Source organism: Panthera leo, chromosome C1, assembly GCF_018350215.1.
Source record: "Panthera leo isolate Ple1 chromosome C1, P.leo_Ple1_pat1.1, whole genome shotgun sequence".
Lineage (NCBI taxonomy): Eukaryota > Metazoa > Chordata > Mammalia > Carnivora > Felidae > Panthera > Panthera leo.
The window spans coordinates 12184582-12201688 of NC_056686.1; the positions used below are offsets into that span (position 1 = coordinate 12184582).

Consider the following 17107-nt stretch of genomic DNA (forward strand, 5'->3'; position numbering starts at 1 on the left):
TTGATTCCCTGTCTTCTACTTCACGAGGCTGTGTATTTTGAGGCAAGTTGCTCTCCCTCTCTGGGCCTCTTTGTCTTCAGCTAGATCTACTAAGCACAGTAGGTGTCCATTCCTGTGTTTTTACTTTCTTCCCCTACTCTCTGACTTAATTTTCTCATTTAAAAATTAATCTTATTCAGGGTGTATTTTGTAAGCTGGCCCAAATTCTTTCTATTAGGACATGGGATAAAAATCCAGGAAAGACATCCGGGTGCCCTGGGTGGCCCAGTCGGTTAAGCCTCCAACTTTGGCTCAGGTCATGATCTCGCGGTTCGTGAGCTGGAGCCCTGCCTCGGGCTCTGTGCTGACAGCACGGAGCCTGGAGCCTGCTTTGGATTCTGTGTCTCCCCCTCTCTCTCTGTTCCTGTCCCATTTGTGCTTTGTTTCTCTCTCTCTCTCCCAAAAATAAATAAAGATTAAGAAAAAATTTTTTAAAATCCAGGAAAGATGTGGAAGTGTTGAGTCTGGGGGGCAGTTGTAGGGGAAGGCAGGAGGGCTGGGGATTGGCAGAGGTTTATGGAGACCCCCCAGGGCAGGGAGCAAAGCCCCAGGGCAGGCAGTTGGTGGGGGCGAGAACAGGAGTCCGGCACTGAGTGAAGAAGGGGTTGTCAGGGACCTGTTCTGGGGGGGCCTTGAACACCAGGCTGTTTCTATTTCTTGATGATCAACTATATCCCAGGCACTTTACATACATCATCTAAAATTTCTACATTATTCTAGGCTTTCCACATTAGAGCACTATGCCTCCAAAGAGTTTAATCATTTGCCCAGGGCTCTGAAATCTAAGAAATGGCTGAGCCCAGACAGGAGCCCAGACTGGAACCACAGAAGGGTCCGTCTCCCATCCAGCCACCCTCCTTTACCTGGGAGCCTCGGGATGCTGGAGCAGCCTTGTCAGGGGGAAGACCAGATCAGATACCTGTTTCAGACAGGTCACTGCTACCTGGGGTGTGGGGTGTAGTGAGCCTGGGGACTGGGGGAGCGGGGGGCTGCTCAGGTCTTGGCCCAGACTCGGTGGCCAGGACCAGGGTGGGGGTGGGGGTGAGAGTCAAGGTGCAGGGGGCCAAAGGGGTTTGGGAGTTAGAGCTGATGAGTCAGGTGGGATGACTGGATATTGGGGACGAGGGAGGGGAAGACCAGAGAGGTTGCCTGGGTCTCTGGCTTGGCACCTGGGCTGGAGGCCACACCATTTGCTGAGATGGGACAAAGCCAGCTGGGGGCAGAGAAGGAGGTGATGTGCCTGGGGGGCTGCTGAGTCGGCCACTTGTGGGGGTGGGGCTGACTCCACCTGACCACAAGCCCCCTGGGCCTGTACGTGCCCAGCCCAGTCCTGCACGTGATGCCATTAAAGCCTCTGACGCTGCCCCACGGAGCCTGGGACGTCCCAGAGCCGAGGAGGGAGTCAGTGATTCCTGAAGGTCCGTGGTGCCCGGCAGAGACCTGGGCCTGTGTTTCCGGCTCTGAGGGGATGTGTGGATTGAGTTGGGTGACTCATGGCCCTTGCAGCTTCCTGCTATTAGAGCCACTGGCCCCAGGCTCTCTGGCTGTGCAGTATCGGCGGGTCCCCTGCTTTCTTGCGCGAGTTGAGTCAGAGCCCCCGAGGCCCACAGGGGGTCCAGGATCCTGTCCTGGGTGCCCGGGGTGGGAGAGGCGGTTGGGGTACCCTGGAAGACCCCAGAGGGGTGAGTCAATATAAGGAGTTGATGGTGACCGCTCTGATGCCCAGAACAGCAATGTAGACAGAAGAGCCCAGGAGATGTTTTCTTCAATGAATGAATGAAAACCTTGGATCCAGACTTGGCCTCCTGTGACTCCACAGTTGTTGTTTCCCGTCTGTCATCGCCCTTCTCTGAGCCTTGGTTTCCCCAGCTGGAAAATTAAGGGGCTCTCAGAAGCCCTTCCAGCTTGAAATGGGAGAATCCTGGAAGGCAGGCGGAACTGACCCTGTGGCACTCAGGGATGCCGGGAGCGGAGAAAGGCCGCAGGCAGGGGGTCCAGAGAACTGGGCTCTGTTAGCCCCGTCACCCCCTGCCACCTCCCCTGATGGCTATCCTAGGTAAGCTCAGGCGCAGGTGGTGTGTGGGGGCTGGGAGAGGGGTCCCCCGAGGAGAAGAGCCCACACTTGGTATCAGTAAGCATATGGGAGCAGTCCAGAACCCATTCTGACTTCTCACCAGGCTTGAGGCAGACAGATTCCTTGCCCCAATGATGCCAAGGCTTACCTGGGGCCAGGTAGCTTTACCCTCCTGGGCATCAAGTGACTTCCCCAGCCTGACTTTTTCCTTCCACCACCCTCCTTATTCACCAGTTTTTATCTATTTTTTATTTTTTTAAGTTTATTTATTTACTTAGAGAGAGAGAGCAAGCAAGCAGGGTAGGGGCAGAGAGAAAAAGGGAGAGAGAGAATCCCAAGCAGGCTCTGAGCCATCAGCACAGAGCCTGATGCAGGGCTTGATCTCACGAACCACGAGATCATGACCTGAGCCAAAACCAAGAGTCAGACGCGTAACCAACCAAGCCGCCCAGGTGCCCCTTCACCAGTTTTTTAAATAAGTCCATGTTGGGTCTCAAACAATAGCACAAGGGGACAGGTCTGACTTACAAATGGGTTTTGCTTGACCTATAGTGTTCTGTTTTTAAGAAATACTGAATTTTAATGCATTGGGCAAAGTAGGTTTTATTCCCTTTGCCAGTTGCCAGTTGCCCTGTTGCGATGCTCCTGGCTCTTCCCACACTTATGTTACCCGCCAGACCCCCGAAGTCATCTGAGTCTGGAAGCCCTGCTCTAGCTCAACAACCCCGTTTTGTGAAAGGGGGGATGGGAGGTGGGGGCTCCTGGGTTAATGGAATCCTAGGTTGCCCGAGGCTGGAAGAGCCCTGAGGGTCCCTGAGGGTCTCCTCTTCAGGTCTCGGCTCCAATATCCTTTCTCCAGCGAGCTCTTCCCTGATCAGCCTACTCAAACAGCACCCCTTCTCCTCTGCCCCTCTACCCTGCTTCACTGTGTCTCATTTCCTGACCCAATGAGGTCATTCAGCTCCCCCACCCCTGCTCCTCCCAAATTTGACCAATCAAGCCTGAAATCCCAAGTTCAAATAGACTACAGCATAGGTGAACAGGATGTACCTTTTGCGGGTTGTGGGCAGGGCAGGGTCCCGGGCAGGTCATGGTGTCTTAAAGGAAATGTTCTAAAAGCCCGGGAAAGGAGGGAAGGAGACAACGAGCAAAGAGCCAAAGGTAGGCAGGGAAGCCAAGAGCAGGAAACTCCTTTTATATTTTCTTAAAGAGAGACTTCATTTTTTTTTTTAAGTAGGCTCCATGCCCAATGTGGGGCCACAACTCATGATCCTAAGATCAAGTGTCAGATGACCTACTAACTGAGCCACTCAGGCACCCAAGAGAGACTTCATTTTTTTCCAATAGTAAAAATATTTGCTTACCAAAACTTTCAAATAATACACAGAAGCATAAGGAAGATGGTAAAAAAAACACACCGCAAATCAGAGATATTCTATCTCCCAGGGACCCAGTCAACAGTTAAAAGCCAACCCAGGGTCAGATGGTGTGGGCTCGAATCTTGGCTCTGCCACTTTCTAGGTTCAGACCTTGAGAAGGTCCCTTAACTTCTCTGTGCCTCGGTTTCTTCATCTGTAAAATGGGAATGCACTGATGTTCCTCTCAGTCTCTCTGCCACCTCTCTTCTATTCCCTCCCTCTTTCCTCTGGCTGTGAGAACATTTCCTTTAAGACACCCTGACCATGGGGCGCCTGGGTGGCTCAGTCGGTTGAGCGGCCGACTTCGGCTCAGGTCATGATCTCATGGTCCGTGAGTTCAAGCCCTGCGTCGGGCTCTGTGCTGACAGCTCGGAGCTTGGAGCCTGTTTCGGATTCTGTGTCTCCCTCTCTCTGACCCTCCCCCGTTCATGCTCTGTCTCTCTCTGTCTCAAAAATAAATAAACGTTAAAAAAAAAAATTAAAAAAAAAAAAAAAAAAGACACCCTGACCTGCTCGGGCTCCTGCCCTGCCCACAACCTGAAAAAGGCACATCCTGTACACCCATGCTGTGGTCCATTTGAACTTGGGATTCTCAGCTTAGTTGGTACCTGCCACCTAATATTGTGAGCATTAGGCGAGTGAATACATGGAAGGGGCTGAGAACAGTGCCTGGTACATGGTGAGTGCCAAGCAGGTGTTTGCTAGCATCTCCTTATCACTGTCACCATGATCTTTGTCATTTTTGCAAATAGCTCCTTATGCAACAACCTGCCTTCTTCCCTTCCTCTCTCTTTCCCATCCATCTGTTCATCCATCCATCCATCCATCCACTCATCCATCCATCCACCCATCCATCCATCCATCCATCCATTCATCCATCCACCATCTATCCATCCACCAACCCATCTACCCATCCATCCACTCATCCACTCATCCATCCATCCATCCATCCATCCATCCATCCATCTATCCAGTCATCTACTCATCTACTCATCCATCCATTCATCCATCCATCCATCCATCCATCCATCCATCTATCCACCCATCCATCCATCCATCCATCCATCAACCCATTCATCCATCCATCCAATCACCCAACCATCCATCCGTCCATACATCCATCCATCCATCAGTCCATCCGTCCATCCACTCATCCATCCATCCATCCATCTGTCCATCCGTCCATCTGTCCATCCGTCCATCCACTCATCCATCCATCCATCCATCCATCCATCCTTCTCTAATGGGTATATACCTATGTGCTTTTTGGGAACCTGTTTTTTACACCCCACATTACATTACATATGAACAAAGTGACTCATGTTCTGATGAGTGGGGGTGGGGGTGGGGTGGAAACCATTGTGACCCCCTGGAAACCCCTATGCTGTGTTGCTAGGTCCTGTGTCCACAGAGTAAACCTAGACTCTGTGTTGGTGCCATTGGGTATAAAGAACTTTGCAGATTAAGAACATTTGTAATCAGATATGTTGGCAATAAAGAAAGATGTTTCAGGGGCGCCTGGGTGTGGCTCAGTCGGTTAAGTGTCTGACTTTGGCTCAGGTCATGATCTTGAGGCCCATGAGTTCGAGCCTTGCATTGGGCTCTGTGCTGACAGCTCAGAGCCTGGAACCTGTTTCGGATTGTGTCTCCCTCTCTCTCTGCCCCTCCCCTGCTTGTGCTCTGTCTCTCTTGCTCTCAAAAATAAATAAACATAAAAATGATAAAAAAAGAAAGACATTTCAGGAAGATCTTCAAAATCAAACTGAACAAATAAATGTTTGAGGGGCACCTGGGTGGCTCAATCGGTTGAACATCTGACTCTTGGTTTCAGCTCAGGTCACGATCTCATGGTTTTGTGAGTTTGAGCCCCACGTTGGTCTCTGTGCTGGCAGCACTGAGCCTGCTTGGGATTCTCTCTCTTTCCCTCTCTCTCCATCCCTCCCTTGCTCGTGCGCTGTCTCTGTCTCTCTCAAAAATAAATAAATAAACTTAAGAAAAACGTGCCATTTTAATGCTTCCTGTCTTCCTAGTCAGGCCGGGGGTTCCTGGAGCAGGGGTTGTGTCCCCCTCCTGCCCCATCTGACTGGCATCCCCCAGGCAAGCGTGTTCCTCCTTTCTCCCTCTCTCTCTCTGCCACCCTTACACCCAGGCCTGTGGACGGTGGGGCTTCTGGTTGTGCGTCCTTATTCTGCCTTGTGCGATGGCTGCCGGGAACGAGGGGACGCTGTGGCCAAGGGGGTGTCCCGTGCTTCTCAAGGGAATTCTCTTCCTCTTCCTCCTCATCCTCGATGCCCAGTATGGAGGGAGCACGTTACTCGTAAAGCATTGCTTCCCCTGGAGGCCTAATAGACACTTCCTGTCTAACTGGTCCAACATGGGCCGGCCGAGCCCCCTGCCTGCCCTGCCCACCCCCAGCCCTCCCCATGTCTCTATGACAGCTCTATCCTTCCAGCGGCTGCGGCCCGAAGCACTCCTGTCATCCCAGACTCCCCTCTTTCTCTCACGCCCGGGTCCAGTCCGCCAGCCACCCTCCCCCGCCCCTGGGACCGAGCCACCGGCGACGCAACTCTTAATCGTGTCTTCCAGAATACAAACGCTGTCAGGGCAGGGTGTGCGGTCTGTTGCACTCTTAGCTGCGTCCCCATCGCCTAAAGGGGGGCCCAACACGGAGTAGGTGCTCATCCTCTCCCGGCCTCCTGGATTGGTAGCCTGAGTGAGGAGGGCTGGGCACGGAGCCAGGAGGTGGGGACTCGGCTTAGGCAGCTAATCAGGTCACAGGGTGAAATTAAAAGGGAGGAGGAAATCACCGACCCATCAGAATGTGCGCTCCTTCCTGGTGACTTGGTGCCCAGGAGAGGAGCTGGGGTGACCGGGCGCGCCGAGGCCGGGAGCCAGGGGCGCAGGATGGCCCCGCAGAGAGCGGTGCAGCTGTCCCTGAAGAAGCCCACCTATGCCGTGTGTGTGGTGGGAGTCGAGACGTATGTGGACGTTCACAGGTGAGAACATAGAGGCAGCCACCTGGCTGCATTGGGCCGGGCCACCCCGGAGGACCCCAAGGCAGGGGGGGGTGGGTGCCCGGTGGACAGATCGAACATGCTGGAGGGTGCTCGTAGGAGGTTGCTCTGACGGCAGAGTAGGGGGAGTGGGACGGAGAGTCTGGGAGGGAGGAGCTAGGGTATCAGGCCCATCCTGGGGCTCTGTCTCCTGGGCACCTGGGTCAGGTCTCTGGCCTCAAGCCCGTGGTTAAGGGTTCCAGCTCTGGGCCCCGGGCGGTGCGTTCTGACGTCCGAGCGGAACTCGTGTGCAACGGCGGAATGACCCGGGGCTCAAGACCGGGTCGTCCCGAATTCCGCCTTCTGTTTCTTGCCCACGACCCGTATGTCTGAAAGGAGGTGTGGGGTGTGTGGCATCTCGATCCTTGGAGGCCAGCCCGGGTGATTGGGATCAGGAGGGGAGTGTCAGAGGGATGATTCAAGGAGTTAATAGAGGACAAGAACCTGGTCACTGAGGGAGCTGGACTTGGGGACCTCGGGTGTGGGGCTTTTCCAGCTCTGACACTGTCTGTGGTCTCCATGCCTGCTGGAGGAGATGGAAGGTCATTTCAGAAACTTAGGCCGCACGTAGTGCTGCTGACGAAGGCCAGAGGCATTTTACTGGGAGCCAGAAGACACGGGTTCTGGTCCTGGCTCTGATGCTCGCGTGCTATCTGGCAGGGGGCCAAGTCACTGGCCCTCGCTGGGCCTCATGTCCTCATCCGAGCCCCGACAAGGTGAGCCGAGCCCCTCTTGAGTTCAGCGTGGAGGTCGAGTGCGCAGATTGCGGGGCTGGACAGACTTGGGTTCCCCCTGCCATCACGTCTCAGAGGGCGGCAAGAGCAGAGGACAGATCGGGGCATGTGTGGTGGGAGTGGAGGGCAGTGCTGTCTGGGGACCCCCTTCGGGATCACCAAGCATCTCGGCACCCTCAGATTTGGGCGCTGGCCCAGCCGTGGGGCAGGAGGAAGCTGCCCAGCCTGGCCCGCGCTGCTGTGCCTCTGGTTGACTCTGGGAGGGGGTGCTCCTGAGTGAGCGTTTTGAGAGCCCCCCCACCAAAGAGCCTTTCAGGAGCCTTCACCGGGGCACGGGTGGCGACCAGGGACATAGCCACCGAGAGTCTCGAAACTGGAAAACAAAAGTTTATTCTGCAGCAAGCTGGCTGAAAAGTAGACTGAAGGCAGGGCTTCCTGCCCATGGGGTCTGTGATAGACGGAGAAGGGCCATGGGACTGTCAGCCTGGGAAGGTTTGAAGAAGAAGCCTGAAGGTCCCCCAGGGCCTGGGCTGATCAGGAGGAGGGGACTCCACCCCATGATGAACTTGGGGCTCCTCTGCCCCATTGCCAGTTGTCTGGCTCCGGCTGAGGCCAAAAGCAAGGGGTTTCTACTTAGCCTTACTGGTCCAAGGGGGAAAGCCCTCCCGAACAGGGGGTGTTTCAGTCGCCAGGGCAGCCCAGGAGCTAAGCCCTCTGGCAGGGCCGGTGGCGATGGGCATGTGGGGTGACGTCATGGGAAGTGATTAATTCCCCCCGGTGCTGCGTGGACTGGTTATTTGGAGAAATATTTGTGTTCGAGGTAATTGTGCGCCCCGGCCCAAGGAAGCTTTAGAAATCCCGTGACTCAGGGGCGCCTGGGTGGTTCGGCGGACCGAATGTCCGGCTTCGTCTCGGGTCGTGATCTCGCAGTTGGTTCGTGAGCTCGAGCCCTACGTCGGGCTTGGTGCTCTCAGAGCAGTGCCCACTTTGTTCGGATTTGCTGTCTCAAAAAGAAATCAAACGTTAAAGAAAAGAACACCCTGCCTTAGCATGTGCTACAGATTCTGTCCCCTTCCCTTCCCTCCAATGGACTAGCTCACTGCCCTGACCCAACCCCCCCCCCCGACCCCCCCCAGCGGGCTAGCTCACCACCCTGACCCTCCAGGTCTGGTTAGACTACCCTGGTGGTCCTTGTCCTTGCTCAGAAGTGACCCCTGGAGGACTCAGGCCAAACAAGAGGGGGTGGGCAGTGTGGGGAATCCATGCCTGGTGCGGTCTGGTCTCTTTGTCTGCCCAGAGGCCATAATGAATGTTTATTTTCTGGAATGGAGGAGAAGGCTGGCTGGCTGGGGGACAGAGACATTCTCCTGGATCTCTCCCAAGCCTCCCCGAGCCTCCCCGAGCCCTGCACAAAAGCATCAAAGCAAAATAGACGCTTCCTATCGGACGGGTAGGATTGGACGTGTGCAGGGAGGGGGCACTCTGCAGGGCCTCTCTGATGAGCCAGTGTGAGGCCCCAGGCTGCTGGCTGCTTTTTCCTGTGGTTCTGTGTATTTCAAAGAAGGAAAGCACCAGAACAGAGTTCTGAAACTTGTGGTGGAATATGTATATATATATATATATACATATATATATATATATGTATATATATATGTATATATATCTATATATTCTTAATGTTTACATGGAGTAAATTGATGCTTTTAACTTGCACAGAAGTACAATGAAGCATAATTGTGCTGCTCATGGGATAATTACAGGATTGATGCAGACACTAATTCGTCATGACTGACAGGCTCCGAGAGCCAGGCTGGGACCTGGGTTTAAAAGCCGGGTGAGGACCTTCTCTCCTCCTGGCTGCATCCTGTGCCACACGGCATTCCTTTATTAGAAGTAATCTTACAGTTTAAGTGTGAGGTGTCTAGAGAATGTGAGGCCAGGGTCCTCCCTGTGTTCCACGGAGGGGTGACGGGCCGGCGTGTCGTGCTGTCTGGACAAGGGTGGGGGGTGATTTCTTGGAACAGAAAATGCTGGCATCTGGGTGGACCTCTGAGGTCAGCCACTCCTTAACCCTACAGGTGCCCCTGCCTCCCTGGTCTCCCTGGCCACCTGCCGTTTGAGACTTCGGGACCCTCCCTGTCAGCCACTCTGCCCTCCCCTCCCCGCTCCTCCCATCATTTTTGGCCCTGGAATTCCATTCTCATTCTTCACCTCCCAGTCCCTGCCCTTCCTTTCTTGGTGGGCGGACCAGCCGGGGACCCCGAGAGGAGGACACTTGAGACACAAGGAATGGGGGTGTTGCTCATGTGTGAGGTCGATTCCTCTTGACCCCCCCCCCCACAAATGGTCTCCTTGCGACATGTCCTCAGCTTTGCTCCGTCCAGAGAAGCATCCACTCCCTTCTCTTGGGGCTGCTAAGCAGCTGTTCAGCTCTGTCAGGTGGCCCTGATGCTCGAAGGTGTGGTGGGTAGGATGTGGGGCTCGAAGGAACTGGCAAATCGCCACCCAGCCTAGGACAGCGGCCCCTCGGGGAGCTCCGCGCCTGTTTCGCCCACGCTAGATGGGGGTAACGTTTTTTGTTGCTGTGACCTGCGAATTTGGGCCCCGTTTTACAGATGAGGAATTCCACAGTCCACAACACGCATAAGCACAGCCACACTTGCTTTTCCTTCCGCACACGGGGGGCCTGCGGGGGACAGGGAAGCAGTAACTCACGGCTGACTCCCCATTCAAGGCTCTCTCGCGGGGAGGTTTGCCCCTGGTTTGCCTCTGCTGGGAGGCCTGTGGGTGACAGCCGTCCGCCCCTCCCCGCCTCTAGCCCCCACTCCCAGGAAGGCAGGGGCCCGCTTGAAAGAAGGGCCTACCCAGCCTGGGGCCTCCTTCCAGGCCCTGGGTGCGTCCTCCCTGAACAACGACAGAGCAGAATTTACCCATAATCATTATCTCTGGGAAGGAAGGAAAGAGGGAGAGGACACGGCCGCACCCTAGATTTAGGAGAAAATGCCTGCCCGTGACGTGGGGTCTGTAAGGTGCCAGTCATTGCCCTCCCCGACCTCTGTCAGCCACTGCCAGCACCCCGGGATGTCCAAGGAGAAAGCCGCACCAGGGTCGGGAAGTTGAAGGACTCTCTGTGGCCTTTTACCCCACGGCGCACAGCGGTCATTGAACAGATGTTACTGAACAGCTCCACGCCGACCTTGACTCTGGAGGCGATCCATCCAGCCCGTACCCGCCGGTGAGGGGCTCCCATCCTAGTCTGAGGGCAAAAAGGACTTCAGGACGTGGATGTTAACAATCCACAGTTTCGGTCAAGTGGGCGAGTGAAGGGAGGTACCAGGATCCTCTGAGCCACCAGCCCTCTCTCCAGGATCTGCCTGTTCCCCACGGTCTTTGTGACGGTAACGGCCGTGGGCAGGACTGTAGTCAGTGAAATGTCACAGCAAGCCTGTGAGACGCGGGCAACTACGATCCCCACTTTGCAGACAAAGAAACCGCGGTACAGAGAGGTCGGGAGACTTGCCCCAAGTCACGTGGCCCTCCCGTGCTGGAGCTGGGATTTGAATCCAGGTGTGCCCGACCCTAAATTCTCTGAGTTCGACCCCCAAAAGCTTCGTCAGCTGGGAATCTTCTGTGTTGCTGGGTCAGTTCGAGGGGCGGAGTGGCGGTCGAGGCGGAGGCTGAGCTTTGGAGTCAGGCCCCGAGTGGGGTCCAGTCTCAGCTCTTGCGCTGGGTCCCTTTGAATTTCAAGACGTCTTCTGTCAAATGAAGAGAGCAGCTCAGCAGGCGGGGGGCCGTGGGGATGGAATTAGAACAGGGTCAAAGTGTGGTGCAGACTGTGGATCACCTGCCCCGTGTGGACCACCCCCCCCCCCCCCCCCCGTGCAGGGCTGGGGTGAACCATCTCCGCCCTCCCCGTGCCCAGCAGGTGCTCAGGGAATGCGTGTTGAGGCCGAGCAGCCCGCAGCACTCGCAGGAAGCTCCGTGCGCCCCTGGCGAGCTGCCGTCCTTTAGGACTGGAGCCCGTGGGGGCCGGCCAGCTCTGTGGGACTCTTGGCTCCCAGCAGAAGCACTCACAGAGCTGGCCGCGTCAGAAGGGACTTGCTGGATCCTGCTGGCTGGCCCTATGGCATCTCTTGTGGCTTCAGTCTAGAAAACTTCAAGTCTAGGGTGTCTGGAAGGTGGCACCTTGGGGGCATCCAGTGGGCAGGTGGCTGGCCGGGCTTGCCTGGCCTGGTCTGCTCGAGAGCTGCCCGCTGGCTTGCTTTTCAGCCTTTCCCTCCAATTCTGCATTATTCTCCCCTCCTGCCCTTGCCTCTCCCCAGCACCAGGCCCTGGGCCACCCTCCAGGGCGCACTGGTCCTTTGCCACGATGCTCCCATCCCCCGAGACCGGGTCAGCACCACTCTGCCCTCCCGCCCGGACCCTAAGCTGGGAAGAGGGGCCCCAAACCTCCGAACTCTATCCCCGGGGGCTGGTGAAGTCCAAGTGGCAAGAATGACGGAGGGCACGGGAGAGACTTGTCCAGGATTGCCGTGTTTCTCCTGTCCTTAGAGGTCAGGCAGTCAATTTCTGAGTAGTTGAGAGAAGAAGGTGTGGCCTGCTGAACCCCAGTAGGAGGAAGCTTCTGGGAGGCAGGGTGCAGCTAAGCAAAAGGAAAAGCTTTCTAATTACCTGAGCTGTCAAAACACAAAGGGGTGTGAGAGACTGAGTTGTCTGTCATAAGAAGTGTTCAAGCATAGAGCCCTACCACGGGCAGGAGGCGGGCCAAGATGATCTCCGAGATCCCTTTCTGACCCCAGGCTTATGCAGATACTTCACAGGCTCGTTGTTTTAGGGCAGGCAGGAGCCAGGAGTTCCCGGGTGCTGCCCTCTTGGCCTTCACTGACCTCACCCCTGTAAAGTTCAGGTGCGTGTGTGGGAGGAGGGGACATGACTTTCCTGACTCAGTGCCCCACATGCTGCCCTAGGCCTCGCCTGTCCACTGCCGAGGAACCATACCGAGGAGCTCATGTTGCAAAGTTTCAACATTTTCCTTTTCCCTTCCTGTATCTTCCCCAGCGATCTCATCCTTCCGGTCCCCGCTGGGGACGTGCTCAGGGCACCCGCATTCCTTTTAACGTCAGCCAGGACAGCATAAGAGAGAAGACAAACCTGCTGCTCCCTCCTCCCTTTGCCAGCTGTGTGACCCTGGGAAAGTTACTTAACCTCTCTGAGGTTTTTTCATCTGCTAAATGAGGACAGCAGCACGTACTGGGGAGGGTTGTTGTGAGGATGGATGAGATCATGAGCATCAAACACTGAGCACGTGCCTGGCCTATGGTAGGTGCTTGAAAATGCCACCCCCGATCCACCCCACCTCAGTATTACCTGTGGCACATGCCACCCTTATGCCCTACCAGGTGGGTGGGCACACGCCTTGCCAGAGCCGGTGGGCCTGGCGGGGAATTGCCCGTTGACTTGAAATTCCTCGTCCCACCCTCTGCGCCTCCTTCTGCGAGATTCTCTAGGAATCTACTCTGTTCTTGCAGCCTCTTTATTAACCTGGTTCCCCCGGGCCCGGGCTGGGGTGTGGGGTGCGGGGACGTGCAGGGTGAGTCAGGCAGGACGCTGCTCTGGGCGACACAGACGAACCGTGAACGGACCCCAGGGCAGGTGTGAACCAGCCCCGTGGGAACACGAAGGAGAGGACACCGGGATCTGGCCCGAGTGGCCTGGGCTGGTAGGGGGCTCTGGGGGGAGCAAAGGTAACGGTGACAAGGGCAACCTCATGCCTCTTAAGCACCCACGGTGTGCCAAGCGCTCTAAATGCATCATCTCATGGAATCCCTCCAACAGCCCTAGGGAGTAGCTCTTTGGATTAAGCCCATTTCACAGAGGGGGAAAATAGGGGCCCAGGGCAGTTGAGTGACCAGGTTTGAGGGCGCCCACCACGCTCCGCACAGAGCCCACAATTCCCTCCACCAAAGAGGTGGCATTTGAAACGGGTCTTCAAGCACGCAGAAGGTTTCTCCTCCCCCTTCCCCGTCCTCATCCCCCACCCCTGCAGAGATAGGAGGAGGGCGCTGGGGAAGCAGAGGGCAAGGGCAGGGCCCCGGAAATGATGATAAAGACAACAGTGGTTACATGTATGGTAATGACTCAGACCCTCTGATCTAAGGGGTGCTTTCAAACCCGTGACCTCACCTGACTGCGAGTTTGGGCTGGATCTGGGGGCTGCGGGGTGAGACTCCCCTGGAGGCAAGCAGGCAGGTAGGTGTGACCCGAGAGTCTCCTGCCGCCGCTGCGGGTGGGCCTGGAGCTCGCCACAACCTCCCACGCCTGCTGGCGACACCCCCAAGAGCCGCCCTGCATCCACGGCCCCGCCCGCAGATCCGGGAGCCTGAGCGACGAGGAAAGGGCGCTGCGAACCCTCTCATCGAGGCCCGGGGCTCGGGTTCGTGGGTGGCGGATGGCATCGAATGAGAATCTGAGGCGGCAAGTGCCTGCCCGGCGTCACCTGCCCAGCGTGGGCACCACGGAGAAACAGCAGCCCCTCCGGGGGTTCCCTTCCTCTCCCTCCCCCTCCCAGTCTGCGAAGCTCCTGGTGGGATAGCCTTGGCTCTTTAACACCTTTTCCATCCCGAGAGGCAGCCCAGGCACGGGAAGTTGCCGGGATGTATGTGAGTGACGGAACCTGGAAGGCGGGTGGGTGGGCACAGGGCAGGGGAGACCTGCAGAGGCGGCCGTTTAGGGACTCATCTGCCGCCTGCAGGGAGGAGACAAGCTGAGCCCGGACTCCCGGCACCCCGGAGACTGCGAGCTGAGACGCAGTGACTGAGCAAGGTGGGGGGCGAGGAGCAGGCTGGGCTCGGAAGGTCCGCTCTGCGCCCCTCTTCTTTTACCCCCGTTGTTGTCCTTGCTGTTTCTATTATTTCTTACTCCAAATAAGGGAGCTTTGCGCCAGGGCCGTGACTTGGAAATGTCAACTTTTGCCCAAAGCCGGGGACTGGCCCCCCGGAACCCCGCTCCCCTTGAAAGGCTCCCACGAGCCGGGAACCTTTCTGCCGCCAGCTGGGGGCCCGGGGCTCATGCCTACTCGCTCTCGGGATCAGCGGGCCCAGGCTCTGGGGCCAGGAGGTTTGGATTCAAATCCAGGGCAGTCTTGGGTTCCGGGGTTTATCCCGAACACAAGGGCTCATTGTGCTTCCGCTCCAGGCCAGGCGCTGAGCTGGATGCTCAGGTGACAGCAGCATTAGAGAGAGTCAAGTGGGGTGGGGGGGTGTGGGAAACGGCTGCATTCTAGAGGGAGAAACGGGAGGGGCAGGCAAGAAGCAAATATGTCAAAATGAGCAGATGTCGGGGGCAATGACGTTGGGTCACGGGGCTAGGGAGCATGGGGTTCGTGGTGTCCTCTCTATCGCACTGTCCTAAATTGGGCAGAGACGACCTCTCGGAGAAGGAGCTGAGGGAGCAAGGCCCCGGTGGATATCTGCGAGCCGAACATTGTGATTAACGAGAACTGCAGGTGCAAAGGGCCTGGGGTGGGAGTGCGCCGAGCATGCCGGAGGGGGAGCAAGGAGGTGGGTTCGTGGGAGGGGGAGAGGAGTCACATGGCCAGGAAGCCAGTTGGAGGCAGACCACAGAGGCTCTGTGGAAGGCTTACGAGCAGGAGGGACACCATGGCACTTAAAAAAAAAAAAAAAAAAGCGTGTCGAGAACAGACCGAGGGCGGCAGGAGACCAGCCATTTTACAAAATCCGCGTGAAAGCAATTGGTGGTCCGCACCAGGGCGTTAGCTGTGGAGGAGGTGAGAGTGTCAGCTTTGGAGATGATGTGGACGCGGAGGCGTTAGGGTCTGCTGGGGTGCTGGGTGTGAGTGGGAGGGAAGGGGGGAGGGGGGGCACCCCAGGATGAACTTGAGGACGGAGAGGCAGTGCAAGGTGTTGGGCACGTTTGGACGGGGCGGGGGTGGGGAAGTAGGAGTTCGGTTTTGGACGCTTCACATTGATTTACTTATTTATTTATATTATTATCGTTTTCTAGAGTAGGAGGTCTTTTTTCCCCTTCTTTTAATTATTCCAGTATAGTTAACATGCAGTGTTGGCTAGTTCCAGGTGCACGATACAGCGACCCAACAATTCTGTACGCCCGTCAGCGCTCCGTACGATAAGTATGTTCTCCGTCCCATCCGCTATTTCCCCCATCCCCCCATGGGTAACCTCCCCTCTGGTAGCCATCAGGCTTTTTGTGCAGTCTGTTTTTTCGCTTTCTCTCTCTCTTTTTTTCTTTGTTCCTCTGTTTTGTTTCTTAAATTCCACTACGACTGAAATCGTTTGGTATCCGCCCTTATGTTCCTTGGCGTTGTACTTTCTAGATCCAGCCACGTTCGCATACGGCAAGATTTGTGTCCTTTCTTATGGCTGACTAATATTCCACTGTGCGCATGCGTATACGACACGTGTCGCTAGCACGTCTTCTTGACTGTTCGTCTAGTGATAGACGCTTGGGCTCCTTCCATAATTTGGCGATTGGTAAATAACGCTGCGACAGCGCACGTATCTTTTCAAATTCGCGTTTTCGTGTTGCTTGGGTAAACACTCAATAGGGAGATGACGGGATCCTATGGTAATTCTATTTTTAGTTTTTTTGACTCACCTCCGTACCGTTTTCCAGAGTGGCTGCCCCAGTTTGCGTTCCCACCAAAACGCAAAAAGTTCGCATTCACATCCTTGCCAGTCCTTGTTGTTATTTCTTGTGTTTTTGATTTTAGCCATTCTGATAGGTGTGAGTTGATATCTTACTGTTTCTTCCTTCCTTCCTTTCTTTCTTTCTTTCTTTCTTTCTTTCTTTCTTTCTTTCTCTTAGAGAGTGAGAAGGCGAGGGGAAGAGAGAGAGGGAGAGAGAGAATCTTAAGCAGGCTCCGTGCTCAGCTCAGGGCCCAATGCAGGGCTCGATCCCACAACCCTGAGATCATGCCCTGAGCCACAATCAAGAGTTGGACATCCACTGATGGAGCCACCCAGGAGCTTCTCTCACTGTAGTTTTGATTTGCATTTCCCCGATGATGAGTGATGTGGAGCATCTTTTCACCTGTCTGTTGGCCATCTGGATGTCTTCCTTGGAGAAATGTCTGTTCATGTCTCCCGCCCATTTTTGATTGGATTGTTGGTTTTTTGGGGGGTGGAGTTGTATAAGTTCTTTACATATTTTGCATACTAACCCTTTATCAGATATGTCATTTGCAACCATCTTCTCCCATTCAGTAGGTTGTCTCTTAGTTTTGTTGATTGCTTCCTTTGCTGTGCAGAAGTATTTTATGTTGCTGTAGTCAAAGAGCCGATTTTTGCTTTTGTTTCCCTTGCCTCGTGAGACATATCTAGAAAAATGCAGCTATGGCCGATGTCAGAGAAATGACTGCCTATGTTCTCTTCTAGGAATTTTATTGTTTCAGGTCTCACATTTAGGTCCTTAGCCCATTTTGATTTTATTTTTGTGGATGGTGTAAGAAAGTAGTCCAGTTTTATTCTTTTGCATGTTGCTGTCCAGTTTTCCCAATACCATTTGTCGAAGAGACTGTCTTTTCCCCCAGTGCATATTTTTGCCTCCTTTGTTGAAGTTTAATTGACTATATAATTGTGGGTTTTTTTTTTCTGGATTCTCTATTCTTTTTTTAATTTTTTTTAATGTTTATTTCTGAGAGACAGAGAGAGACAGAGAACGAGCAGGGGAGGAACAGAGAAAGAGGGAGACACAGCATCCGAAGCAGGCTCCAGGCTCTGAGCTGTCAGCACAGAGCCCGACGCGGGGCTC

The 17107-nt window shown here is 55.1% G+C and overlaps 1 protein-coding gene across 1 annotated transcript in view; it reads left to right on the forward strand.

Moving 5' to 3' along the window:
• The first annotated feature begins 6435 nt into the window (after positions 1-6435).
• PADI1 (peptidyl arginine deiminase 1) overlaps positions 6436-17107 on the forward strand; it is a 38352-nt gene continuing 27680 nt past the window's right edge. Inside the window, exon 1 of the mRNA XM_042951545.1 lies at positions 6436-6527. Coding sequence (XP_042807479.1) covers positions 6436-6527 — 92 coding nt within the window. The remainder of the gene's footprint in view (positions 6528-17107) is intronic.